This window comes from Ambystoma mexicanum, chromosome 2q (genome assembly GCF_040938575.1).
Source record: "Ambystoma mexicanum isolate Mex_15411 chromosome 2q, UKY_AmexF1_1, whole genome shotgun sequence".
Taxonomy (NCBI): Eukaryota; Metazoa; Chordata; class Amphibia; order Caudata; family Ambystomatidae; genus Ambystoma; species Ambystoma mexicanum.
In genome coordinates this window covers 1,300,801,717-1,300,829,614 of record NC_090924.1, presented here as the reverse complement: position 1 = coordinate 1,300,829,614, position 27,898 = coordinate 1,300,801,717, and the positions used below count along the sequence as shown (strand labels likewise).

General features: G+C 46.5%; 1 protein-coding gene across 6 annotated transcripts in view; it reads left to right on the top strand.

The window, feature by feature from the left end:
- LOC138570116 (collagen alpha-4(VI) chain-like) overlaps window positions 1–27,898 on the top strand; it is a 559,183-nt gene that overhangs the window by 523,271 nt on the left and 8,014 nt on the right. For 5 of the 6 annotated variants that reach the window (XM_069648741.1, XM_069648737.1, XM_069648740.1 and 2 more), the window contains one exon: window positions 10,681–10,719. The exons of the other annotated variant lie outside the window; for it this stretch is intronic. In XM_069648741.1, the coding sequence (XP_069504842.1) occupies window positions 10,681–10,719 (39 nt within the window). The remainder of the gene's footprint in view (window positions 1–10,680; window positions 10,720–27,898) is intronic. 6 annotated transcript variants of the gene reach the window in all.

Here is a 27,898-nt window from a genome sequence, read left to right as displayed (position 1 = left end):
ATTTGACCCCACCCCAAAGTGACATCCCGGGTAGTGATGAAACACGACCTTTCACCCCTTGATAAAACAGGAAGTGGTGTCGCGCCTTGAAACACTTGTGTATAGGCGCGTTATAAATGCCATATCATATCATCAAATAGCATTGTTCCCAAGTACACTAAATTACTGTGAATCCAAGCAAACGTCCAAGGCCAAATGATATGTTATTGTATAGCACTTGCGCTTAAGCTCTTTTTTTTTTAGAACAAACATGCATACAATATCACCCAACCTGTGTTGGTACTCATTTATCGACCTAAGAAGGATGAAAGGTTTTTTGAAGAAAAAAAATGTTGAAAAAAATGATTTCTCTTTCTATTTTTTTTTTCTTCCAAACTGGCCCAGGCATGGCCAGAAACCGCCCCCCACTCCCCAGGGATGAGGCCGAGGGACCAATCCGACCCTGCCCAAGAGCAAGCTTTGTTTTAGTGCAGAATACAAATTGCAAATTCTGGGTCCATGGGCAATACAAACAAACCTCTCCGCCGACAGGGGGCAGTGCGGGGACTCACACAATGGAACAGTTTTCATACATTTAAAAGCATTTCTGGTCAACGTAAGAGAGTACCTAACAGAATTGCAGATGGTTTCATTGCTTACATAATGTCTCGTGAAGGTATAAACCAACTGCCCCCCAGGCTTGGAGGTTTCATAGTAGGTCTGACAGCCTCAAACCTAAAAATAGCATTGTGCACGCTGTGCCCACTGGCAGCAGACTGGCTAGAGTTTCTCTGGCTCATGCCTGGCATCCGAAGTCATCTCCACTTTAACACTTAAATGTGCAGTGGGGTTGCTTTCAAAGATGGTGCAAGGAAACTTTAATTACACTCACAAGACCCCTGCCCTTTGTCTGTGGAGGCTAGTATTGCATGGACATGTGTAGCTTCGCACACACATGGAAGGATGCGTCCTAAAGAAATATGTACTCTGCAAATAAAAAGCGTGCATGAACTTTCTTCACGGTGCCATCTGCTAGAGAGATCTATAGTCATGCAAAGTGTGCATGCACTTTCTTCCCGGTACCATCTGCTAGAGAGGTCTATAGTCACGCAAAGTGTGCATGCACTTTCTTCCCGGTGCCATCTGCTAGAGAGGTCTATAGTCATGCAAAGTGTGCATGCACTTTCTTCCCGGTACCATCTGCTAGAGAGGTCTATAGTCATGCAAAGTGTGCATGCACTTTCTTCCCGGTGCCATCTGCTAGAAAGGTCTATAGTCATGCAAAGTGTGCATGCACTTTCTTCCCGGTACCATCTGCTAGAGAGGTCTATAGTCATGCAAAGTGTGCATGCACTTACCATCTGCTACAGAGAGGACTATATTCATGCAGAACCTATGCCGGCACCAGTCAGACGTCAAACCACTAGTGTCAGATAGGGCCCTCTGTCACTAACCTGTGCTCACGTCACGGAGAGCCTGAGTTCCCAAAAAAGGAGGGTTTTGGGTGATTTGGTCGAGATGATTTGATAGTGGTAGAATTCATTGATGTATTTTTTTTACTGGAGGATTTGTCGCAAATATATGGGGGACACCCCCTACACCTCCCCCCATAACCCTTCTACATTAATTATTCACCTAAACCCACCCCCCACATATATTTGCTGCAAAATGCGTGGTAAAAAACATGATGAATTCTACCATGAACAAATCTGCTGCGGTAAAAACTCCCATTCTCAAAAGGGACCCATTGCTCTTGACTCCTATTGCAGAACTTGGACTACACAAGCGTTCACAGCACATAATGGGCCTCATTCTAAGTCCACCAGTCTGGTAAAAAAGTGCCAGCATTCATGGATACCGGCACTTTACCGGACCAGCCAACTACGGGTTTGCTGGTGGGGCACCTGGGTCACCTCCAGCTAAAGGCTGGAGCTATGGCAGGTGCCCTACTGGCAATAAAAGCCCTCATGGGACTCCATGCATAGGGATTTACACTGGTAATCTGGCTGCAATGCTGCCTGACCAGATGCCAGAAACGGTAACATTTGCCGGTATCCTGGCGGTTCTGCCACCAGGATACCAGCAATGTCAGAATGAGACCCAATATGCCATTACCATTCGCATGCAGCTCATTCTCCTTTTGGGAGACCTGAACATCCACCTGGATGATACTAGCCCCCCTTTGGAACACTTTCGCAACCTCTGAAACTCTCTCTCTCTCTCTATTTTCCCTCTGGCCTGACTCACTCTGCGGGGACACCCTGGACATTCTGAACTCTCTGCACCTCCCCCTCTCTAACCCTCTCACCACTTCTCCGGACCTCCCCCTCTCTAACCCTCTCACCACTTCTCTCTCCTGGAGTGACCACTTTCTTCTTTCCTCCCACCTCCCTCTCTGTACCCCTCAGGGCAAGCCGACCCCAGCATTGTCATCTATCTTCTTGGTCATCCGGCCCATAAAGCGTGTGTCAGTTGAGGCTTTTGCCTCTACTTTCTCTCCTCCTCCTACACCTATGGCTGAGTCACACTCTGACACAGCCCTCTCTAACCTTCATCTCTCTATCTCTAACACTCTTGACGTCTTTGCCCCTGTCATGAGTAACTGTTTGAAGCCCACATCCAAGTGCAACTCTTGGTACGATTCCGACTTCGCCACCCTTAAACGCAATTGTAGGGCGGCTGAGAGGAAGTGGAGTGCATTAGGCACACCCTCTGACAAACTGGCCTGCCTCCTGCTCCAAAAGCAGTACAGACACTCTGTCCTCCCTACGAAGAGATCCTTCATCCAAGCCCGTGTCTCTGCGGCATCTAACAACTCCACCTAACCTTTCAGAATCTGCAAGGAGCTGGCCACTCCTGTGCAATCTCTACCTCTTCTGTTCCCCCAACTCTCTCTGCATGGCACTGGCTTCTCATTTCACCACTGAGGACATCCTGTCCACTCTCTCTTCCTCTACCTCCTCTTCCTCCTCCTCTAACACCCCTGGGGCCCATCTTCAACTGTTTCTCCTCCTCCTATATCCTCCTTTCCCCGGTTCACTCCCGACAATGTTTTTAGACAGGTCCGATCTATGAAAGTCTCGTCAAAACAGGTTCTCCGCTGCTCATCCAGAACAATCAAGGACCACATCGATACCTTTGCTCCAACATTGGCCGATTTCTGCAATCACTCCTTTGCCACTGGAACCTTCCCCTCCTCCCGTAAGCACTCCCTTGTGGACCCCCTTCTTAAGAAACCCTCTGCTGATCCTTCCTCTCTGGCTAACTATCGTCTGATCACCATCACTCCTTTCCTAGGCAAACTCCTGGAAAAGCTGGCCATCTCCCAGCTTAATCGGCACACCAAATCTGCTGGTTGTCTCCACGACCACCAGTCTAGCTTCACAGTTGCCAGAAGCAGGAAAACTGCTCCTGAACACCTGTGAAGACCTGCTCTCTAATCTTGATCCTAACCTTTCTTCTGTCCTCATTCTCCTTGATCTACCCTCTGCTTTTGACACAGTCATCCATGCCATCCTGCTCAATCACATCCATGACAACCTGGGTATCTCTGGTCAGGCTCTGGCCTGGTTGACCTCCAATCTCACTGACTGACCCTCCCAGGTGCAACTGGGGTCTTTCCTCTCTTCTATCTCTCTCTCTACTTGTGGTGTTCCCCAGGGGTCTAACCTTTCTCCCTGGCTCTTCAACCACTACCTAGCATCTCTTACCCACTGCATCGCTACATTCTGCTCTAACTCTCAGTGTTATGCGGATGGCACCCAGCTCTCCTTCAGGCTCCCCTCAGACACCTCTGCTCCTTCTCTCATACCAGACTGTCTGTATGCAATTCAGGAATGGTGTGCCGCCAATTATCTTTGCCTTAATGCCAGTATGACTGAGATCCTTCTCATCGGGACACCTGCTCCCTTCTCTCTCTTTGGCTGCCCACCCTGGGTCCTCTTCCTTCTCCTTCCTGTGAGGCTAAGAATCTTGGTGTCATCTTTGCCTCCCCCCTCTCCTTCTCTCCTCACATCTCTGACATATCTAAGAAGTTACACTTTCAGCTGCACCTCCTCAGAGGTATTTTGCCTTTTCTCACTTTCCCCCAGAAGCTCACTGTCTCCGAGCCCTGGTCCTCTCCAGGCTGGACTACTGCAACAGCCTCTTTCTAAATCTGCCTGCCTCTACTCTTCGACCTTTACAACTTATCCAGAACAGGACTGCGAGACTTGTCCTTGGCCTGAAGTGCAGGGGTCGTATCTCTCAAAGCTCTGACATCACTTCACTGGCTACCCGTGGCTGCAAGGCTCAAGTTCAAGACCCTTTGCATCATCCACAAGGCTTTCTGGGGCCTGGGGACGCACTACCTCCAACTTTCTGTTCCTAAACATCTTCCTTCTCGAGCTCTCCGCTCATCCACTTTCAACTCTCTGAGGGTCAGATGCTTCTACAAGCAGAGTGTGGGGGCAGATCTCTTTCCCCGGCTGGGGCTTCCCTCTGGAACAGCCTCTCTGCCTCTCTCAAAATTGACCAGAACTATCTCTGGTTTTGGGAGCAACTCAAGAACATCCACTTCGCTTCCACTTTCTGTCTTCCTCTCCCCTGCTGATGTCCCTGACTGTCCCGCCACTGGTCACCTGGTCACCCACTGAACTCGGGCCCAGGTTCTTGCATGTCCAGTTGTCCCTGCACTGCCTCCGGGCCCCACCAGCACTTAAGGGTCTGTTTCTGCAAGCCTAGAGTCCTTTCTCACTGCACTTATGAGCCACCCTCTGGCAGCACTTATTGAGTTTCCTGCACTTCTCCCTCCCCCTACCAATTCTCCCCTCCATCTTCCACGCACTTGCACGATCTGAATGACACAATGCCTAATGAGATTGTTGTAATTCCTGTTTCTGTTCCCCCATCCTTGACTTGTCGCGCCTAGAAACACTTGTGTACAGGCATGTTACAAATGACATATATCATAAATCAACCAAGCAGGGCTTTAACTGAGCCCACCGCCCCATTCACAATCCCCAAAGGGCATGTCTGGGCCTGGCTTGTAAAGTGCTTCGTGAGAACACTGCCTTTCTTCGAGTCGAAGGGCCTTCCAACATATTTCCTGGTCTCCTAATGTACAGGTGGCCTCCCTCTATAGAGGAGACTTCACATTTGACACTTACATAACTATTGAAAATATCAGGGATTCTGGGATTCAATTGCCTGGCCAGTTTTCTCTATTGATGAGTATAGGAGATAAATGAGAGAAATGTGAATTATGCTTTCCATTTTCTATTATTTCAATTCAAGGAGAGTGCGAGAGAGAGTGTGTGTGTGTATCTGTGACAATGTGGAAATGTCCTAGGAGCAATGAACATCTGGCACATAGCCTGCCTCTAACATCTGCACTGAAGAGTTCTGTCAAGTGTGATTCATTTCTGCTGTATGCATGTGAATCAGAGAAATACCCCTATTTACAATGATCTAAGTCATTTTGCCACGTTAACTGAACTGTCAATGCAGACCCGGGGATCGAACCTGCGTTGCTCTGCAATGTCTTGCTTCCAAGGTCGAGCGCGTTGCCCCTGAGCTATCCTCCCGAGACTGTTCACGGAACACCACCCCAGGGGTATTTGCCAGCGGCATGCAAAGCGTGGCAGAGGGCCCTACTGGAACTGTGAAGGAGGGTCTGGTTACAAGTCAATTGCAAATTCAATCAATTAAGATACTCCATTTGGTGAAACGCCATTAAAGAAATTATAATAAAAATACATAAATACACACGTTCAGTTGATGGCTACAGTTTAAATCAGTGGCACATTTCCCTTTAAGAGCTCATTTAATTATGAATTAAAATATGCTGAGCAGTTATTAAAAGCTCGCAAGTGACAAAATGTTAAAGTTATCTCTGGGAGAAGAAGAGAGTCATTTAATGGCCTATAAGAGTCCTGAATAAGAATGCCACATGGCTACAGACAGTGCTTTCTGCCTTATGAGCCAGGCTCTGCGGATGAATGTCGACACTACATGAACTATACATTCTTCATCGGTTCGATAGCAACATGTCATCGCCTCTCTGCAGGATCTAATTCCCTACTTCAAGAATACTGGTTTCAGGCACAGTAAATTAGCATGCACAATATTTTCAATTGATACATGGGGCCTCAATACGAGTTTGGCGGTAACCCGCCGGTGCAACCGTCCGGTTGCCGCTGAACTTGTATCACTGTTCTGCCACCTGATATCCCGGTGCCACCAGGACATTACAAGTCGCAGCGGTCCGGGATGTCAGGTGGCGGAAAGTGTAAGTCCCCATTCCCATGGAGTCCACAGGAATGGGTACACAGAAGTGCTGGCACCGTTGCTCACGTTGCCGGAGCTCATTCCTGCAGGGGCGGGTGCCCCCGGGAGGCAGACCTGCCGGGAGGAACGCCACCTGCAGGCATGCTTGTAGTCTGGCGGTCCGTAAAGGCTGCTTCCGGCACCCTTATTTCTGGACCGCCAGGCTTGTAATGAGGCCCATTATTGTCACAGTGGCATTTATTTGACACATCAGGGTCCCAATGATTTCTTCAAGCAGCTAGGGCAGAAACCCATCATAAATTTGTATATAAAGTGAGCATGAATATTTCGGCCTTATGGTATCTAAGTACCATTCAACGCCCCAAGTGCATTTCCTTTTCCGATAGGAATTTAGGGTGTGCGGATTTATAAGCCTGACTTTGATACTCTCTTCGACTGTAAGCCGATACATTCTTTTTGTATTTGTATTTGTATTTGTTTTATTTGTAACGCGCACCATCCGGCCCGGAGGCATCAGGGCGCAATTTAGACATGGTTACATAAGCATACAATTAAATATATTCAAAGCATTGAACAGTACATATTATACAAGGCATACAGCAATATACATATTTACAGAAGGTAGATTAGCGCAGGAGTTTCCCAGGGCTGGTCCGGACATCATGGCTGGTTGGAGAGCCAGGATTTGGTTTTAGCTTTGAAGGCACTAAAGCGTTCTTCGGATCGGATGGTGAGAGGGAGGGCATTCCAAAGCTTAGAGGCTAGGACGGGGAAGCTAGATCCACCCGCCTTTTGTAGTTTGAACCTAGGGATGGTTAGGCAGTGGGTCTGAGCCGTTCTTTGTGGACGGGTGGGCGCGTGTCGGGATAGCCGGCTACAGAGGTATGGTGGGGCTTGGCTAGCTAGGCATTTGTGGGTGAGGCCTAAGGCTTTCAGTGAAATTCTCTGTTTGACCGGTAGCCAGTGTAAGTTAGATCTAGATTCCGAGATGTGGTGGTTTCGTGGGATGTTTAGGGCTGCTCTGATAGCGTTATTCTGGGTAATTTGCAGTTTGTTCATATTCTCTTGGCTCGTTCCAAGGTAGAGGGCGCTCGCATAGTCAATTTTGGCCATGATAAGAGTTCTGGCCAGAGTGACTGCGTTGGGGGTGGTCAGGAATGGCCTGCAAGCTGCAATGAGTTTGCAGGTGTATGCTGAAGAGGATCTGACTGCATTTGTTTGTCTGGATAGGGATAGGGTGGCGTCAAGATAGACACCTAGGGTTTTGGTGTCTTTCGAGACTTGGATGGTGTTGCCATCGATGACAAATGATTGGTAGGATGGCTCAAGTTTACTAAGGCGTTGCGTAGTGCCCAAGATGAGGAGCTCAGTCTTGTCATCATTGAGGCATAACTGGTGTTGTGCCATCCAAGCTTGGATAACCAAGTAGACCTCGTTCAAGGCCTTAGTGTCAGCCAAGTAGTCACCAGTGATGGGAATGAGTATCTGGGTGTCGTCAGCGTAGTTCGTATAGGAGACACCCAGATAGTCAAGTACATCAAAAAGTGGTTTTGTAAAGACGTTATAGAGCGTTGGTGACACACAAGAGCCCTGGGGGACGCCGCAATGAATCGGGGAAGGATCTGCAGCTGCAGATTGAGAGAAGACCCGCATAGATCTATTACTCAAGAATGATTTGATCCAGGCCGTGGATGATGGTGAGAAATGGGCGGCCGAGTGAAGATGCTTGCATAGGATTTGGTGACTGACCAAGTCAAAGGCCGCAGAGAGGTCAAGTAGGAGTAATAAGGCAAGTTTGCCATTGTCCTTTAATACTTCGATTTGGGTTTTTAAGTCAAGTAGAGCTGTCTCTGTTCCGTGTTTGGGTCGGAAACCAGATTGTCTAAGGCCTAGAAGATTGTTGGCTTCCAAGTGCTCTTGGATTTGCAGGTATGCTGCACGGTCTAGGATTTTTAGCAGGAACGGGACAGTGGTGATGGGTCGGTAGTTGGTGGGTATGCTCGGGTCGAGGGAAGGTTTTTTGAGCAAGGGGATCACCCAAGCATCCTTAAGGTTGTCGGGGACAGTTCCTGTTTTGAAGGATGCGTTGATGAAGGATGTGATAAATGGGGCCAGGTCGTGGGCGGACTCCTTAATAATTGGGGAAGGGCAGGGGTCGCCCTGGCAGTTGGACGGTTTGATCGTCAGGATAATGTTTTCTACCTCCGCAATGGTGAGCGGTGAGAAGGCAAATCGTTTGCAGTTGGGGACGTCAGGAGGGAGGGCCCATGCTGGGATAGGAGGGCGATTGTCCAGTTTCAGGCTAGCATGTTTGGCTGTGATTTTAGATTGAAGCATGGTGATTTTATTCAGTAACTCTGCCTGAATGTTGGCACACCATTTGCTGTCTTTAATGCAGGTGTCAGGGGGAGTAACAGGGGTTTCAAGCTCTTTTAAAATCTTAAATAGTTCCTTGGAGTTGGAATCAGCATGCAGAATGCGATTATTGAGGGATTCTTTTTTTGCCTCTATAATGGCTGCTTTGTAAGTGAGCGAGGCCAGGAGGAAGCTGTCTTTATGCACGTCAGAAGGGTGGCTTTTCCATCGATTTTCGGCGCAGCGTTTGGATTTACGGAGTATTCTTAGCTGTGGGGTGAACACATGGTTTGGCCTTCCTCAGTTTGATGGGGGCCAGAGAATCTATGGCTATCAGCATGCTGCAGTTATAGATGTCAGCTAAGGCAGTCGGGTCGTTACAGGAGTCAGTAGCTATTTTAAGTGAGGGGAGTAGTAGAGGGAGGAGTTTCTCTTTGGTTATGTCCTTTTTGTTTCTGGTCGGGAGAGCCGGCGCTATCGCGGTTGGGATGCGGCGGGCGGCTTCAATATTAAAGGTGATAATGTGGTGGTCTGACCAGAGGCAGGGGGTAATGGCCAGTACATTGATCTTTCAATTAGAGCTGGCTAGCCAGTCAAGGGTCCTGCCTTTAGAATGTGTAGGCTCTTGAATGTGCGAGGTGAAGCCAGAGTTGGAGAGGGAGTTTTCCAGATCAAGTGCAATAGGATCTTTAGGGTCACCTAGTCCCAAGTTGAGGTCGCCCAGGATGATGATTTGTGAATTGGTTTTAGCGTTGTCAAGGAGGAGGGTGGATATGTCGCCGACAAAGGAGGGTGCAGGGCCTGGGGGCCGGTAAATTAGGTGGAGGGTGGCTGTTTGGTTGGGTGTTAACGTGAGTTTGACTGACAATAGCTCAGCTGATTCAAGTTTGGTATTGGTCGTTACTCTTAGGTCCAAAGTGATTTTATGGATGATGGCAAGGCCCCCACCTCTAGAGTGGGAGGCAGAGGTACGGTCACATCTCAATATGCTAAAGCCAGGTGGTATAGCAAGGGACAGTGAAGGACCGGAGGCAGCATGTAGCCAGGTTTCAGCTATGGCAATGAAATCAAGATCTGACGATGTTATAAGGTCTGCTATGTCTAAAGCGTGAGCTGGGAGGGATCTAGCGTTGATAAGGGCGCCTTTGATGACAGGCAGTTTTACTTCTGTAGAGGGGGGTTTGCTGTTGTTGAGGGCCGAGGGTGGGCCCGGGAGTGTGTGTTGTGTGTGTTTGGAGAGGTTGCAGCGGGTAGGGCGTATGCGGAATCTGGTGCCTAATCTTTTATTTCTAAGAGATGAAGGGCACGGTTGGTTCGGCGTAGGTTTGCTAGCAAAGTGTTCCAACCAAAGGGCTACGCCCTTGGAAGTGTTGTTCATAGCTTTGTGTCTATGCCCTAAATCCTTGCATCGGTTGCTGTTTCCATGTACCTACACCATCTTCCTGTGTGACCGTTATCCTGGGATAGGAGGTCTTTCTGTGACTCCTCACACACTAATAGTGATGGTGAACTCCACATTTTAACCAAATACAAAAGCAGGTTCAGTGTTGTTGCAGATTCTATAGCCTGTAGCCCTATTTCCATGTGTAAGGGTATTGTGGGAGCGGACGCCGGGCGACCCAAGATGCTCTTCAAGAACCTATTTCCTATGGGTAACAGAATATTAGAGCCTAATGAGTGGCACAAAAGTTTAATTTGCATTTTTATAGCTGTCACACAGCCCGGGGGCATCCAGGCGCTTTCGTGACGTCTTGTTTCCAAGGCGTGCACATTGCCACTGAGCTATCCTCCCGGGACAACGAGGTTTTATAAAAATGGTTTGTCAAATATATAGACATGAATTGTTTTGAACATATTCAGACTAGCCTTTGTTAAAACATGATTATACTTATCTTTGCTTAAATTAAATATGGTCAAGCATAATTCAGCTGACTTTATATCCCCTGAAATCGCTGATTGTACATGTTTCTCATCACATTAATCATACATATTCTGAATGTTAAATCTGGTTCAACGACCTCAGTAATGAACACCAGGTTTCTGTACTTACACTTTTTTTTTACTTTGTACCCCCAACAGGAATCTCTGACAGTGATGTCGAGGCCACACTGAGTGAAGGTACGCTTTAAGAAATGAGGTCACTAATTGTGTGAAGCCAGCGCAGATACTCTGAAAGAATACCATCGGTTTTTGGAAACACTGCATTGACTTAGGCCCACATCTCCCTTCCTATTTAGAAACTTAGATGCGTGCCCCTGATCGTTGGCCTATGCCATCGATTTCCCCTCCATTCATTTCCACAGTCATTTCCTCCTACCCTCTATTACCACGCTAGTTATTCCCGGTAATCATTCCCGCTATAAAACATTGGGCCTCATTATAACTAGGGCGGTATGATAACAACAATGCCAGTAAGCAACCGGCACCATTGCTACCGTACCGCCATAGTACGAGTTGTGGTCGCGCGTGCCTGACAGCCCGCCAGGTCTGACTTGGCGGGCTGGCAGGCACCCGCGGGCATAACTCGTCGGCTGCACTGGCACCGTCATTGACGGTGCCGGTGCATCTGAGATCCTCATTCCCATTGAGCCTTACGGGGCTCAAATGGGAATGGGGATCTACCGGTACCGGCACCCGCAAAAGGGAAATTTCCGGTTTTATAGGCACGGCTACTGCCAGGGTTTTTATGAGGCCCATTACTTGCCTATTACTGTGGTAATGGGAAAACAATTGACAATTCAAAACTCTTCCTCAGCCTCTCTATCACTTTCCATGAGCACCCCTCCTCTTTATTCTCCCATCACCTTTCACCTTTGTGTAAAACCTCCCTGACACCTCCAACAGGAAAGAAGAAAACGTTCTGCCACAAACAAGCTTCCCAGCCTGACTCTTCAACTACATATATGGCTTTCTTTCCCCCTTCCCACCTCTACCCTAACGGGAAACCAACTCTCACCCCCTCCAAATCTCAATTTGAGCAGTACTTTTCTTTATCACTTCCCTGGGATTTAATAGAGGAATCGTTCGCATCGTGGAAGAAGATGCCAGGTTTTGATTTTTGAAAAGCATCATAAAACCTTCCTCTTTGCTTCTGTTTTACTTCCCCCCTCCCCTTCTGAATTTCTGGCTTAAAATGAAATTGCACTGGTTACCTTGCCACCTTTCTGATCTCGGGTCCCGGCCCTGCCAGTTGCACACCTGCAATGCCTCCCTGGCAACCCCCGCCCCCGGGGACTATTTTCTGTATCCTAACAGTCCCCCTACCAGCACTTATGTCTGCACTTACCTTGCACTTGCCTCCAGCTGGCCGTATTTTTTATTTATCTTATTTATTCTATTAACCCATATACTGCAGTGTCCCCTCCTCCTTCCCCCTCGCACTTCTCCCCTCCACCCTTCCCTTGCACTTGCGCAATCTCAATGTCACCTGGCCTAGTAAGATTGTTGTCTGTCTTCCCTTTGTTCCCCCTCACTTGCCTCGTCGCGCCTTGAAAAACTTGTGTATAGGCGCGTTATAAATGCCATATCATATCAAATCCTATCATCATTGCTGAATTGCACTATGGTAGACAAATACAAGTGTTTTGGACTCTGGGGGGGGGGGGGCAGCCAATCCTCCATTGAATTATTTCAAAACTACTGCATGGTTTTACCCCAAGCCAGCAAAAGGCATATGTACAGAGCTTTGTGCCTAGGTTGTTTCTTATTTGGTTCAAACCAGTCCATTTCTTTTCCAGAAACCCATGTTCAATGGAAGCACCTTTTTCTCTCTGGGAAAAATAATCAGAGTAGGCCGAAAAAAGCTTATAATTTTTTCTTAATAACGTTTGAACAGTGCAACCAATGTTAGCCATAATGTCCAGCTTGGAAGCGTCCAGGGCAAGCATTTCTTTTGGAAGATGTTATCCAAATCCATCCAGTGAGTCAAAGGGTATTAACAATAAAATGGTGATAAATGTAAAAGACTTTTCCCAAAATTCTATTGCTAATACCTTTTGAACCTTTGGATGTATGTGGGTGAAATGTTGGTTAAACGGTTCAAATGGTATTAAAAAAAGAAAAAGCACTGTTTTCAGCCTCCTCTCATTCATTTTTCCATAGGGAAATAAGTGCATCCATTGAGCACACAGAGCGTGAAAACGGCTGGATGGTTTTGCACCAGAAAAATAAAATTGTGTGCCTTTTGTTGGTTGAGTGTAAATCCATTCAGTAGATTTTTTATTTGATAGATTGCTTGAAGCTGAGACAGTAGCTTCTGAAACGTAAACTACCAGTGCCATGTTTGATATTGACAAGAATTTGTTTATGAAAGGAATGAGAAGGAAATATTGCTGACATGGGCCTCATTACAAGTTTACCGGCATGCTGATGGTAAATCCGCCAGGATACCGGAAAACTGAAATACCGATACCAGCACTTGGTCCGGCAGTATTACCAGTATTGTCAGTGGTAAATTCCAATTCCACGGATTTTCTGGTATTACCGACACCGGTAATACTGGTGCTGGTAATACAGATAATTTTTGCCAGTAACATGCAGGACTACCGAGGTAATTCCAGCACCTCACCGGCAAACCTGTAGTTGGCCAGTGCAGAAACATGCCGGTATAAGTTAATACCGGCACGTTAATTCCGCAGCGGCCAACTTGTAATGAGGCCACAATAACAAAGGAGGTAGCTGAGAGGAAAGTAACAGGGAACTGCGTATTTCCCCAAGATATAAAGGCAATTGTACACAATTTTTTCAAAAGTGTTCCTAACTGACTTGTGAAGCCGTGTCTCATTAAACCAGACCCTTCACATAAACAAGCTAAAAAATGACTGCATTTTATCTGAAGGAGAATATGACAAAGAAAGGATTATCTTGAATTTTCAAACTCATTTCAGGGATTTTATTTGCAGCATTTTACATATTCTTTAATAGAAACAATTGTATCTATTTTGACAAATCCCAGGATGTCGTCACGGCTTCTGAAGGGGGAGCCCCTTCCCATGAGGCCAGGGTAGTTGGCCGATACACGAAAGTTCCCCTGTGGGTGGTACACAGCGGGTGAATCTCATGGTAGCGGAAACCCCCTTTGGGACCAGTGATGATCACACTGGGAGAACGTGGTATTCCCAGCAATCACATGACCCTAGACCCTCTTCCCACAGTTACCCAACATTTCCTTCCCCTCATTCCTCTTCAATCCTTCCGTCATACCATAAGTACTTTTCTAAAGTAGTCCAAACAGAAAGTGCTGAGACGAGGAAGATTCTTAGTGAGTTACCACATCAGCACTCACTTAGTACTGAGACGAGGAGGAAGTGCACAGCGATACTGAATATATATCAGAACCACTTTTACCAATCTAGTGGTTCTCCACCATTGATTGGAAGAAACAGGATAAAAAGAGAGCTCCGAAGAACCTGAAGTGCAGGCGGGTGCTGACCAGGATGCCAGGAACGGTGGAAGAGAGTCCAAGGCCAGGACATGAGGACCGTACAGCCTGCAGGTAGACTAAGACTCCGGGCGCTCCAGAGTCCTGGGGTGCCCAAGAGTGTGAAACCACACTGTCCCAGAACGAAAGAAGTCTGCGGAGCTGTCGCAGAGCAAGGGAAGCTCCAGGCAGTTACCGTAGTCTGGCGAACGAGCCCAGCTACTTAATGGGAGTAGACACTCACACAAACCACACCACAAGGTACGCGGGTAGCCAAGAAGGCACTGAATGCTCAAGGAAGTGGGGGCACAAATCGGAAGGCTGGGAAAGGAGGGTCTGGGACCCTAATGCAGTGGAAGAAAAGCAAAGAAGTTCATGAACCTATACTAAGGTTTTGCAGGAGAGTTAGCCAAGCCCACCAAAAGGAAAACTAAGGCCGGAATTTGGCCTTGCACCCAAATGAACAGAACTGGAAGTTAATGGACAGTTCATACGGTACTTGGCAGGTTAGTGAACCAGGTGTGTATGATCCACGACAGCCTGGAAAGTGCATCCAGGCTACTCTTCTTCCTCGCAGTACGTGGTGAGAGGGAACCAGATCTGCCCACCAGGGTCAGGGGCCCACTACAGTTTGGGAAGTGTTCCCAGGCTCTTCCTCTTCTTCTTCTTCTTCTTCTTCTTCTTCTTCTTCTTCTTCTTCTTCTTCTTCTTCTTCTTCTTCTTCTTCTTCTTCTTCTTCTTCTTCTTCTTCTTCTTCTTCTTCTTCTTCTTCTTCTTCTTCTTCTTCTTCTTCTTCTTCTTCTTCTTCTTCTTCTTCTTCTTCTTCTTCTTCTTCTTCTTCTTCTTCTTCTTCTTCTTCTTCTTCTTCTTCTTCTTCTTCTTCTTCTTCTTCTTCTTCTTCTTCTTCTTCTTCTTCTTCTTCTTCTTCTTCTTCTTCTTCTTCTTCTTCTTCTTCTTCTTCTTCTCAGTACCTGTTGAAAAGGAGCAAGGTCTGCCAACTAGGGTCAGGGGCCCTCTACAGCATGGAGAGTGCACCCAGGCTGTTCTTCTTCAGTGCAGTGTATGGTGAGAAGAAGCAGAGCTGCCAACCAGGATTTGGAACCCCAAAGAACTATGTGGTAAGCTGGAGGAAGGCTAGGGGAAGGGAGCCATTTCCCCCAATAGCAAAGGACTGACTGAAGCCACATTGGGGAAATCCTTCCTAGACAGAACTGCCTTTTGTCCAGGGGAAGTTGCACTGAAGCAAGAGACATCGCCTTTGATTTAGTTAGGATGTTGACACTGGACATTGGGACTTTTGCTTTGGACATTCTGACACTAGTTATTTCAGTTGAGTCAGGGAAACCACTCTTAGAGTTAGGGCGGGATAAGGTTTTCTTTTCCTTTTTGCCCTTGAATGAAAGTGTATAGTAAACACTCTGACCCCTCCGTGCCCGTCTTACTTTGGCTCCCTCACACTATAACAGCTACAAAAAGGTGTTACTTTATGTGGAACGCATTTAATGATTTGCATTTCACAGGAAGTCTAATGGGCTTCCTGTGAAAAGGGTTCCGCATTAAACCTGCCTCCCTCTTACACATCCCAGTCCTATGTTACTCCTGATACACTCTTTCTCATTGCCAGTCCCTCACTACCTCCAGTCCTCCTTGTCAGAGTAGCCCATTACCCTACCCTCACACTTCCTTAATCCAGAACCCGAGTGCACTGCCTCTATCTTCTTTGGCCCAGTCCCCCATTACCCAGGTCTCACTCCTTCTTGTCCCAGTACACAATTACCCTTCTTCACTCTTTTTTGTCCAGGTACCCCTTTACCCAAACTTCACTTTTCCTCATCTCAGTACCCCATTATACCTGCCTCCTTTTCCTCGTCCCAGTACCCTATTGGTAAATCCCTTGCAATCCCCCACATCACTACGCCCGCCTCATTAGCAACACCTCACTATTGCTTCTCTTAGTGACCCATTAATCCTCCTTGCACTTCCTTGTCCCAGTACCCCATTACTTCCACTTCACTCATATTGCAGTACATAACTACCCCAATGCACTTTTTGTTGGCCCAGTCCCCAATTCCAAAATGTACTCTTCCTTGTCCCAGACCTCATTACCCCAACCTCACTCTACTATGCCATTCTTAGCCCGCCACTGCCCCACCTCACTTTTTCACATTGCATTATCTAGTCAACCCCAGTGCATTCTTCTTTGCCCCAGTCCCCCATTTCCAAAAAGGTACTCTTCCTTGTCCCAGACCCAATTAGCCCAACCTCACTCTATTGTTTCTTGTCCCGGTTCTCCATTATGGCCACCTCACTCTTCCTTCCCAGTACCCCATTTCCCATATGTACTCTTCCTATTCCCAGTCCCCCATTTCCTTCAATTTACTGTTCCTCATCCCAGTAACCCACTTCTTGTACTCTTATTTATCCCTACTTCCCGCTTCCTCATTCCAGTACCCATTTATCTCTGCCTCCCTCTGCCTCTTCTTTGATCTTGTATCCCATTAGTAAGCCATTGCATTACTGCCACCTCTCTCTTCCTCTTTATAGTCTCCAATTTATCAAAGTTAGTCTTCCTTACTACAGTCCCCCATTTCTCCAAATATACTCTTCCTCATCTCAGTCCCGCACTACCTCCACCAACTCTTTCTCATCCCAGTCCCCATTACCAAACATTGATCTTCCTTATCCCAATCCCCCATTGTCCCCACCTCACTCCTCTGTGTCCCAGGTCCCAATTCTCACATTTGCACTTCCTTGTCCCAGTCCCACACTTCCCCCAATGTACTCTTCCTTGTCCCAGTTGCCCATTTCCCCCAACTCACTCTAACTCATCCAAGTACCCAATTTCACCCAATGTAATCTTCAGTGTCCCATTCTCCTATTACCCACACCTCACTCCTCCTTCTCATAGTTCTACGTACCCTCACCACACTCTTCTTCACCCCAGTTCCTCATTATAACCACCTCAATAGTCCTGTTCACAGTCACTAATTTCCCCACCTCACTCTCCCTCATCCCAGACCCCCATTCCTCACATTTACTCTTCCTTGTCGCAGTCCTCCATTACCCCAACTTCACTATTCAGTGTCTCAGTACCCCTTTATCCCTGTGTTCCTCTTCCTCATCTCAATACCACATTAGCAATTCCTTGAATTACTCCACCTCACTCTTCCTCTTCATAGAAACTCATTCCCCACACCTCATTAGGAGCGCCATACTATTCTTTTTTTTCTCATCCATATCTCCATTACCCTCACCTAACTCTCACTCCTCCAGTACCCCATTACTCCACCCTTCCTCATTCTAGTCCACCATTTTCAAAATGTACTCTTCTTTGTTCCAGTACATCATTACTCCCACCTCACTACTCCTAATTAGCACTTCCTCATGCCAGTACCCCATTTTTCAAATGTATTCTTCCTTGTCCAAGTACCCCATTATCCCCACCTCACTCTTCCTCATCCCATTCATTGGTTTCCCCTAATGTACTCCTCCTCCCCCAGTACCCTATGAACCCAACTTCAATTAACCATATTGTCCTTGTCTCCCCCTTATTTTATTTTATTTTTTTAATTTGTAGAGCGCACTACAGCCATCCAGGCAACGAGGCGCTATAACTAAACTTAAGGAGGCTTGCTTGTGGGTTACAAAAAGCGGCCCAGGTGTGAAGCTTAAAACATACAGTTACTTACAGGGTTATGTTACGGAGTACAATATTCTACATTCCAGAGTATGTCGAATTCACTGTTATAGCATAAGTAGAGAAATTACACATGAAGATAAACCCTTTAGACAAAGAGCCTTGTTTTTAGGGCCTTGCGGAAGGCGGCATGGGACTCGATAGATCTAATCTGGTCTGAGAGTTTGTTCCAGAGAGTTGCGGCCATAGTTGGGAAGCTAGATCCTCCAGCACGCACTCTGCGCGTGTGAGGGACTGTGATGCGGTTGGCATAAGTCGATCTGGCAGGTCTGGAGGCTATTTGTCTGGAGATCCTTTGCATTAGGTATCTGGGGGCGAGGCCATGAATACATTTGTGGGTTAGGGCTAGCGTTTTGAAGATGACCCTTTCCTTGATAGGTAGCCAATGTGCCTGTCTTCTGATCGTAGAGATGTGTTCCCTGCGTGATACGCCAGTGGCGGCCCTTAAGACATTATTCTGTGCTATCTGAAGTTTGACCAGGTTCTTTTGGGATGTGCCAATGAAGAGCGCATTGCAGTAATCCAATCTAGAGCCGATGAGGGCTCTAGCTATGGTGATACAGTTCTGTTGGGTTGGGAATGGTCTGACAGCGTTGATCAATTTAGAATGATAGGCTGCAGAGGAAGCGATGGCATTGACCTGCCTGTCCATGGTCAGGCTTGGTTCGAGGTACGCGCCCAGTGTCTTAATCGTTTGTGATACTGTGATGGGGATGTTGTCAATAGTGAATGTGTGATATTCCTTGGCAAGTTTGTTCAATTTGAAGAGGGGCCCAATCAGCAGGAGTTCGGTTTTGTCACTGTTTAACAAAGCCAATTATCTGCCATCCAGGATTGGATGGTGGAGTAGATGAGGTTGAGGGTGTTTGTGTCCTCAATACACTCTCATTTGTTCCAGTCCCTCATTTCCAAAATGTACTCTTCCTTGTCCCAGACCCCATTATCCACATACCCCCACATACCCCCACCTCACTCTTCCTTCCCAGTACACCATTTCAAAATGTACTCTTCTTCCTCCCACTCCCCCATTTCCACCAATTTAATCTTCGCTGTCCCAGTACCAATTAACCCTTCTTCATTCTTCCTCATCCCAGAACCTTATTATCATTGCCTCCCGCTTGTCTGTCCTGGTACAGATTAGTAATCCACTGGGTTACCACCACCTCACTTTTCCTATTCCAGTGGTCCATTTCCCCCAGTTTACTCTTCTTCCTCCCAATACTCTAGCACCCCAACTTCAATCGTCCTCGTCCCTGTACCCCATTATCGATTTTCCTGGTACTTCACTGCGTTACTGCCACCTCACTCTTCTTTGTGCCAGTCCAGCATTTGCAAAATGTACTTTTCATCGTCCCAATCACCCATAAACACACCTCACACTTCCTTATTCCAGTCCCCATTATACCACCTCACACTTCCTTATTCCAGTCCCCATTATGCCACCTCACTCTTCCTTGTCCCAGCCCTGCATTTCCCCCAATGTACTCTTCCTCACCCCAGTCCCCCATTACCGGAGCTAACTATTCCACATCCTAGTCCCCCAGTGCTGTTTCCTCATTTTTCTTTGCCCCAATTCCCCATTACCTAACATCACTGTTTTCTCATCACAGTCCCCCATTTTACCTACCTCACTCTTCCTGTTCCCAGTCACCAATTGCCACCACTTCACTCTTTGTCACCCCAGACCCCCATTTCTCAAATTTACTGTTCCCTGTCCCAGTCCCCATTTCCCCCAATGTACTCTTCCTAGTCCCAATCCTCCATTACCCCATTTCACTCTTTCCCATCCACGTCCCCTATCACCACCAACTCATTCGTCCTCATCTCAGTACCCAATAACACCTACTTCTCTCTTCTTTGCCCCAGTGGTACCCCTTCATCATTGCCTTCCTCTTCATCATGGCGGTACCCCATTGGTAATGCCTTGCATTACCCCACCACACTGTTTCGTTTCTCAGTACCTCATTCCCCCAGCTCATTAGCAACACCACACTATTCCTTGTCTTAACCATTGCTCAGGTATCGCTTTGCCTTGTCACAGTCTCTTATTATCTCCACCTCACTCTTCCTCATTCAACTCCTGCATTTCGCCAATCTACTCTTCCCCATCCCGGTCCCCCATTACTCCTTTTAACTCACATTGCTCTTCCTCATCCCACATTTACCCACCTCACTCTATCATGAGTGCCCCATTTCTCACATTTACTGTTCCTTGTACAAGCCCCTATTTCCTGCAATGTAATCTTTCTAGTTTTAATCCCCCATTAGCCCCATTTCACTGTTCCCCATCCAAGTCTCCTGTTGCCACCAACACACTCTTCCTCATCTCAGTATCCAACCACTCCTACTTCACTCTTGCTTGTCCCAGTGTCCCGTTATCCTTGCATCCCTCTTCCTTGTCTCGGTACCCCATTTGTAATCCCTTGTATTACCCCACCTCATTAGCAACACTGGAATATTCCTTGTCTTACCCATTACACAGGCATCACTTTACCTTGACACAGTCCTTAATTATCACAATCTCACTCTTCCTTGTCCCAGTCATTAAATTCCACTAATGCACCCTTCCTCCTTCCAATACCCCATTAACCCGCCTCACTTTTCCTCATCCCAGTCCTCCATGTCTCCCAACGTCCCAACATACTCTTCCTTATCCCAGTCACCATAAACCTTACCACACTCTTCATCATCGCAGTCCCCATTACCCCACCTCACACTGCCTTGTCACAGTCCCCCATTTCCCTAAACTACTCTTTCTCACTTAGTCTTTCATTACCCTCACGACATTCTTCATTGTTCCAGTCTCCCATTTCCCTCAATTTACTCTTCCCCTTCCCAGATCCTCATTCCCCAACCTCTTTAGCAACACTGTACTATTCCTTGTTTTTGTCACCCATTTCCCTGGCATCACTTGTTCCACTCCCCCATTACCCTTGTCTCACTTTTACAAGTCTCAGTACCCCATTACCTCACCTCACTCTTCCTCATTTGAGTCCCTGATTTTCTAAATGCACTCTTCTTCATTCCAGTAGCTCCTTAGTCCCACTGCACTATTAATTCTTATTCATCCCAGTACCACATTACGTGACCTCTCTTCACCCTTCCTCGTCCCATCGCCTCTGACCCTTGATTTGCTCTTCCTTGCCCCAGTCCTTCATTACGCCCACCTCCCTCTTCCTCGTCCCGATCCCTCATTACTGCCACCTCACTTTTTCTCATCCCAGAACACCATTACCCCAACCTCATTCTTCCTCATCTCATTTGCACCATTGAATTTGTTTTCGTCTCATTCCCTTTACCCACAATTCACTCTTCTTTGTCCCAATCCTCCATTTCCCCACCTCACTCTTCCTCATCCCAGTTCCCAAATAACCCCAATTTACTCTTTCTTGTCCTGGTACCTCATTACCCCATCTCACTCTTCGTCGTCCTGTTACCCTTTTACCCCCACCTCATTCTTCCTTGTTCCCATCCGATTATCTGCTCCAACTACCACCGCATCTCTATCACTCCCTTCATAGGGAAACTTTGGGGGAAGTTGTTCTTCCCCCAGCTGACCCAGAATCTTCTCTGCCGAACACCCGTGAAGAATTGCTTGCTTCTCTTGACTCCAACTATCCCACCGTTCTCATTCTACTTGACCTCTCCTCTGCTTTCGACATGGTCAGCCACTCCATCTTCATAACATGACTGCGTGACACTCTTGGTACCTTGGAGTGGGCACTGGACTGGCTTACCTCCCTCTTCGCTGACCGTCCCTCCCAGATTATCCTCAATTCTTTCTCCTCACCCCCTTCTATCTCCACTTGTGGTGTTCCCCAGGGCTCTATCCTTTCCCCTTGGCTCTTTAATATCTGTCTCGCCCCTCTCACTCATCTGATCTCCACTTTATCACTGCACTTCCAGTGTTATGCTGATGACACTCAACTCTTCTTCAGACTGCCATCTGCACCCTATCTGACTTCCTCTATCATTCCTGATTGCCTATCCGCTATCCAGTCTTGGTGCACCTCCAAAGAGCTCTGTCTCAATGCTAACAGGACTGAGATGGTTCTCATCGGGACTCCTGTTCCCTCCTTTCTGCATACATTCTGGACACCCTTGATGGGCCCTCTCCTTCTTCTTTGACTCCTCTCTCTCTTTCATTCCTCACATCTTTGGCCTTGCCAAGAAGGCCCATTTACAACTCTACCTCCTCAAGGGCCCTCTCCCTTTCTTCACTTTCCCCCAGAAGCTCAATGTCTCAAGAGCTCTGTACTCTAGGTTGGACTATTGTAACAGCCTCTACCTTAATCTACTTTCCTCTTCTCTCTGCCCCCTCCAGCTAATAGTGCTGGGAGACTTATCATTGGCCTCAATCCCATGGACCGTATCTCCCCAGCCCTAAAGTCTCTTCACAAGGTCCCGGTTGCTGCAAGGATTACATTTAAATCCCTCTGCAGCATTCACAAGGCTGTCTGGAGCTGGGTACCATGCTACCTGCAACTTTCCATCTCTAAATACTCTCCTTCCAAATCCCCCTGATCCTCTGGCTCCAACTCTCTGCTTGTCAGCACTTCTCTAAGCAGAGAGCGGGTGGCTGTTCTCTTTTATCTCTGGCTCCCTCCTCTGGAACAGCCTCTTCCTTTCTCTCCTTCTTGAGCCAGATCTCTTCAAGTACCGCAAGCATCTCAAAACTTTCCTCTTCTCCTCCTCCTTCCCATTCTCCCTCCCATGCTAAACTCCACAGTTGCTGTGTTTGTTGTCTTGGCCCTTATGTGTCTGTCATGGTCCTAGCTTTCTTTCCAATCGTCTGCAGCATCCACCCTCCCCCGCACTTGCCTTTGGGCACCACTGGCCTTTGTTCGATCAATGGCCTGTACTTAGTGTACTTGCTGGTGACTCCCCTTCCAGGAAGCGGCCACTGCCTAGCACTTACCTGTTACCTTTACAAAGGGCACTCTGGCACTTCTCCCCATCAATGGAATCCCCTAGCACTTACCCTATTAATCCGATAGTAGCTACCCCCTCCCCTATCCCTTCTCTCTCTCCGCACATGAATGCTCCAAATGTTCACAAGTCCTAGTAGGACCGCATTTGCCTTCTACTCGTCATTGTCATCATGTTCCACTGTCTCTTTTTCCTCTGTTTCCCTTCCCTTGCTCTGTGGGCACTTTGAAACACAATTTCCTGATGTGCAAGTGCCTTACAAATGCACAATAAATGAATAAATAAATAACACCGCCACACTTTTCCTTTCCTTGTCCCAGCCCCTATTATTGCACCTCACTGTTCCTCATCCCTGTCCCTCACTTCACACTTCCTCATCCCAGTCCCCCGTTGCCCCCCTCACTCTTCCATATCCAGCCCCATATTAGGCCCACCTCACTCTTCCTCATCCCAGTCTCCCATTACCCCACCTCACTCCTCCTCATTCCAGTCCCCATTTACCCTGTATTCGCTTGTCGCAGTCCATCATTACCCCAATTTACTCTTCCTCATCCCAGTGCCCCATTCCCCAATGTACTCTCCCATGTGCCAGTCCCCATTACATCCAATTTACTGTTCCTCACTAGAGTCTCCCATAGTACTCCATTAATCCAACAGCAAAGACCCTTGCAAACATCCTCATTACTGGCCCTTGCATCCTCATCACAGTACTATTGTGCATCATCATCACAGTCCCTCTTCCTTTTTCTTCATCCCTCTTCCTTTTTCTTGTCCTCCTTCCTCTTTCTTGTGCCATTTCTACCTTCTTTTCCTCATTGTATAGCAAAGAGGGGCCTGGTCAAAGGCCATTTCCCAGGCAACAGCCATAGCACATATATCACTGCCCACCGGCCCACAATGGGGAGGACCCCATCATGCGTAGCTTAGAAACAGACTGATAACCTTTGTAAATGACATCAATGATGATATCAAAATGAATTAAAACACAACAAAACTTGAAATTCAGTCCAAAATCTTTAGTTAAGAAACAGTTAAGGTGCGGGAAACACAACCCAAGAAATTCATTGAAAATACTTGAGTTGAAGTGACATTAAGGTGCCACTTAACCCAACAAAACCCATGCCATTCAGTAGGTAATGGAATCTACAACATCATGACTCCAAAGCTGCTCTTTTGTACAGCACATTTACACACTGATGACCTATGAGCTCACTGGAAACTAGAGCACATTGATGACAACTTCAAATGAGACCACATTGATGGCTTCACTGATGTCATCACTTATGATGGCATCATTATGAGCACAAATTACAACTCAAAGTGTGATAAAAACCTAAGAAGAGGACATACGTGTTTTTTTAATTTAGTGTCAAAACTACCTCAACATACTACAAATGAATGCCACTCTAACCGTCCTGACTCATATATTACAATTATTTGATTTGAATTTCTCTGTTGAATTGGCACATTTTGCTTGAAAGACATGTCTTCTAAGTTGCAGACTCAAATGATTTGAAAATTGGTAACTTCAGGCTTCAGGATATGTTGAAAGGTAGTCTGTATGGAAACACTCACACATTAAAAAGTCCACAACATACTCATTCAAAGAATGTACATTTTTTTAGGTTAGGAGTAAGGAAGGAGTCTGTAATTTGCACCTTCGTCTAGGTCACAGCCCCTGTTTGTTTTTAGGGTCTGCATTTCATAAGTGATCCATGGCTCAAGCGTTGGTCTTCTTCTGCTGCTGTGCTGAAGTCTGTCTACTCTGCTTGCTGACTGAAGGAGGAGTAATTCCTTAAAACCTCATTAGGACGTGGCGTCCGCAGAGCCGTTTGCAGATGCGTTTGTCTTTTACTGTCTTCGACTGTGATGGCTAGACGGACTCAGGCCACCTGCACACCCCATTTTGCAGCGCAACACGCTACGACTTTGACAAATTCCATTCCTTATAACAATTCCTCCTCTTGGGCCAACTGCAATTACACTGACTCATTGCTTCAATATTTCTCGGTGACTGCAGGGATCCTTTCCCTTTGAACCAAGCACCTTTACTATCATTACAAAAGAAGGGGTTATACACCAGGTGACTGCAGAGTTGTTCTCGTCAGCTCTTTGAACCCAATACCTTTACATTGGGTGACTCCGGAGTTGCGCTTGTCAGCTCTTTGAACCCAACACCCTAAAAAATGGCTCTTAGAACTGATCTTAGAAGCCAAATCCATGGTGCCGAGATAATGAATTCCTTGAATACTCCAACAAGTCTTCCAACCACGGACGATTGTCTTGCCTCCCCAACAGCCTGTATTGAGGATACCAAGGAGCATTGTAACAAATCAGACATTGTTGCTGCTTTAAGGCAGAATTTAGGGGTTGATAACATAAATGCACCACTGAAAACAACCCCTTTGGAGGCTCATGCAGGAGTGAAAAAGAGTGGGGCAAAAGCAAACCCTGCCATCAAGAAAGCAGGTAAATTGATCCCGGTGTCTCCTCTAGCGGGTCAGTGCCTCATGAACCACTTTCCCAAACTTTCCGGGACAAGAACTGAAGCCAAATAGTCTCAGCCAACTAGTCTGCTATCCTAGGTTGTACACAGATGAATGTTGTAACGGACTTAAGCATAACAGAATATGTAGACTCTGTCTTACTTCCGAAACGCGTGTGAGATCACTGGGAGCATCATCCAAGAGACATGTGACACCTCAAGAGTCAGATCTCCAACGAAATGAACTGACTACCTATCACAAGTGAACTGTGGTTAACAGTTGATCTCTTCGCCAGACTACTCTGCTCAACCCAGTGAAGGCGCTAATCACCATTCCCTTGCGAGAGGCCAATGACTTTGCAAAGTTATCCTCCCCCAGCCTCTCAGCACGTAAGATGGTATTAAGCTTATTTGTAAAACTATGTGATATCTGGGAAGAGGTAAGGGTCCACACTAAATTGCTACGCGCTATAAATATTAAGGGTGAAGACTTAGAAACTTGTTTGGAGCATATAGCATCGCAAAGTTTAGTACCAATTTTGGGAGAGTCATGTCACAGCAATTTGAGATCTGCAGTTAATGACCCTACAGCAATAGATGATTCTGTTGTTGAAGTGACCTCTATACCTAATTCTGTCCCTCTTTTAGAGGCATGTGTGGCGGGGTCTGGTATCGTCTCCCAAATGGCTGTTAAAAAAAGATCATAAGATCTTAAGCTCATAAGATCTTGATAAAACAGAAATTTATAAAAACAACGAAACACCTCTTCCCACAAATGGTTGCATAATGTCTCCATTGTTGATTCATTACAAAAATCACAAAAGCAGACCAAAGGTCTACAAAGTCAGCTGACCCCAGAAGAAAGTGTATGGAGCTCCAATTTGCCTTGCCAACTGAGCATTTAATTCCCTGCACGTCCCAATCCTTGTCTTAGGCAACCCCCCCGATTTTTGACACGCCGATATCCAGTGTTAAAAACTCTTCTGGAATAAAAAGTAGTTCTGATGCAGCCCATTTGGGGGTACCAGCTCAGGTAAATAGCGATGATTCAATACCTTTGAAGGTGAAATGCGTGTCAAATCAAAAAAAACATTTTAATAAAAAAAAAAAAGAAGGTGGATCCTGGTATACAAGCCACGCCCAAAATGGTAACCTTCAAGAGTGCCGTTACCCCGCAGGGAGGATCACTCCATCTCTTTAGCTGCACATTTCCTGTTGTGAAACCTACACCACTCCCTCAGAAAGCCTCTCACTTATTTACTGCTGCCACGATGAGTCAATGTAAATGTGATAATGGGCAAACATATTTTGCATCATATGCAATCTCAAATTTTGAGGCTGTTGTACAAACGGATGGGGTTTGGGATCCTGATTGGGTGTCAAGTGTTTCTACGAAATTTGGTCAGCCCGTCTTGCATTCAAGACTGAGAAATACACCTACCACGCCTCCTCTGATTATTGGATAAATTGTACGTTCCAAGAGGGTGGTGCTCTGATCTCTCCTCTGCCATAAAGACTCTTACAGAGCTCTGTTTTGCTTCCCCTGACATGATCAATAATACTTATGCCCCCGGGAGAGATCACACAAACATGACCAAATTGAAAACAGTCATGAAAGGCAGCCATACATTGATCAAGGGAAAAATTCCTGTCGCACCACAAACTTAAGTGACTCTAATTTCTCTACCCTGTTTCCAAGAATGTCTAGATCTTTACCGAAAGTGAACCCTCATGCTAATAAGATTCCACATGATGCTGGGAACATACTGGTGATCTATAGTCTACTTGGACATAGCTTTATGTGCTTAAATCGTACCAATGTTCTGGTGATATTTCCCGAAATTCCCATTTTCTGTGCTCTCGCCTCAGCAGATATCGAAAGAGTGGGTTTCCCAAACAAGCAGAATACGATGCAATCACTGCTCCATTTTCCATCCAGACTGGTGATTAATCTGATCCTCTCAGAAAGGGTACTTCTAAATAATATGGGTTTTTCAATTGCTTGATGGTCAGAATGTCACCAAATTCCTCACATCCCATGGTCTAGGGACAATTCATGCACCCCTAATCCAAAAAGTGTTCCATATAATACTGATGAGGCTCATAATCAAGTAATAACATCTAATTTTAGAGCTCAAGGTCCCGATAAGCATAATCCTGTTAGGTTTAAGTCGAGACTGTGATGTATCTAGAGCCATAGCCCAACAAATCGGTGAGGAGGAATTGAAGTTACTCTCCTGGAATTCCATAGGCAATCTGTATTTGCTGACAAATCTTGAAACAATTCTCTCCTACTAAGTAACAAAGGTTTAATGGTCCATCAAACTTGGATAACTTCCATTCCATCTTTACATGGTTTTAAAGTATTTTTTGAGCCCGCAAAACTAAGCTGTGGAGGTAGACACTCAGGTGGCCTCATTACGGCTCTTCGATGTGATCTTTGCTTAAATGGTCAGCAGATAGAAAACCTTGCTTATGGAATGCTAGCTGTAGAGGTTTGGCACATACCGATAACTTTCATGCATTATTAATTAATGGTTATTGGAATAAGGGTGTGGGGGTGTTAGAGGATGTCCTATTTACTGTCACCAAGCTAGTCTCTGCATGGAAATCCAAAGCTGGATGTGGACACATTTTCTTGGCTGGTGATATAAATGCCAGGCTATTGTAATGTAAGACAAAGCCTCCTCCAAAAACCTACTCTTCTGCTTAATCAACTAATAACGTTAAATCAAAAATGTTGACTTTATTATTCCTGCACTAAAAT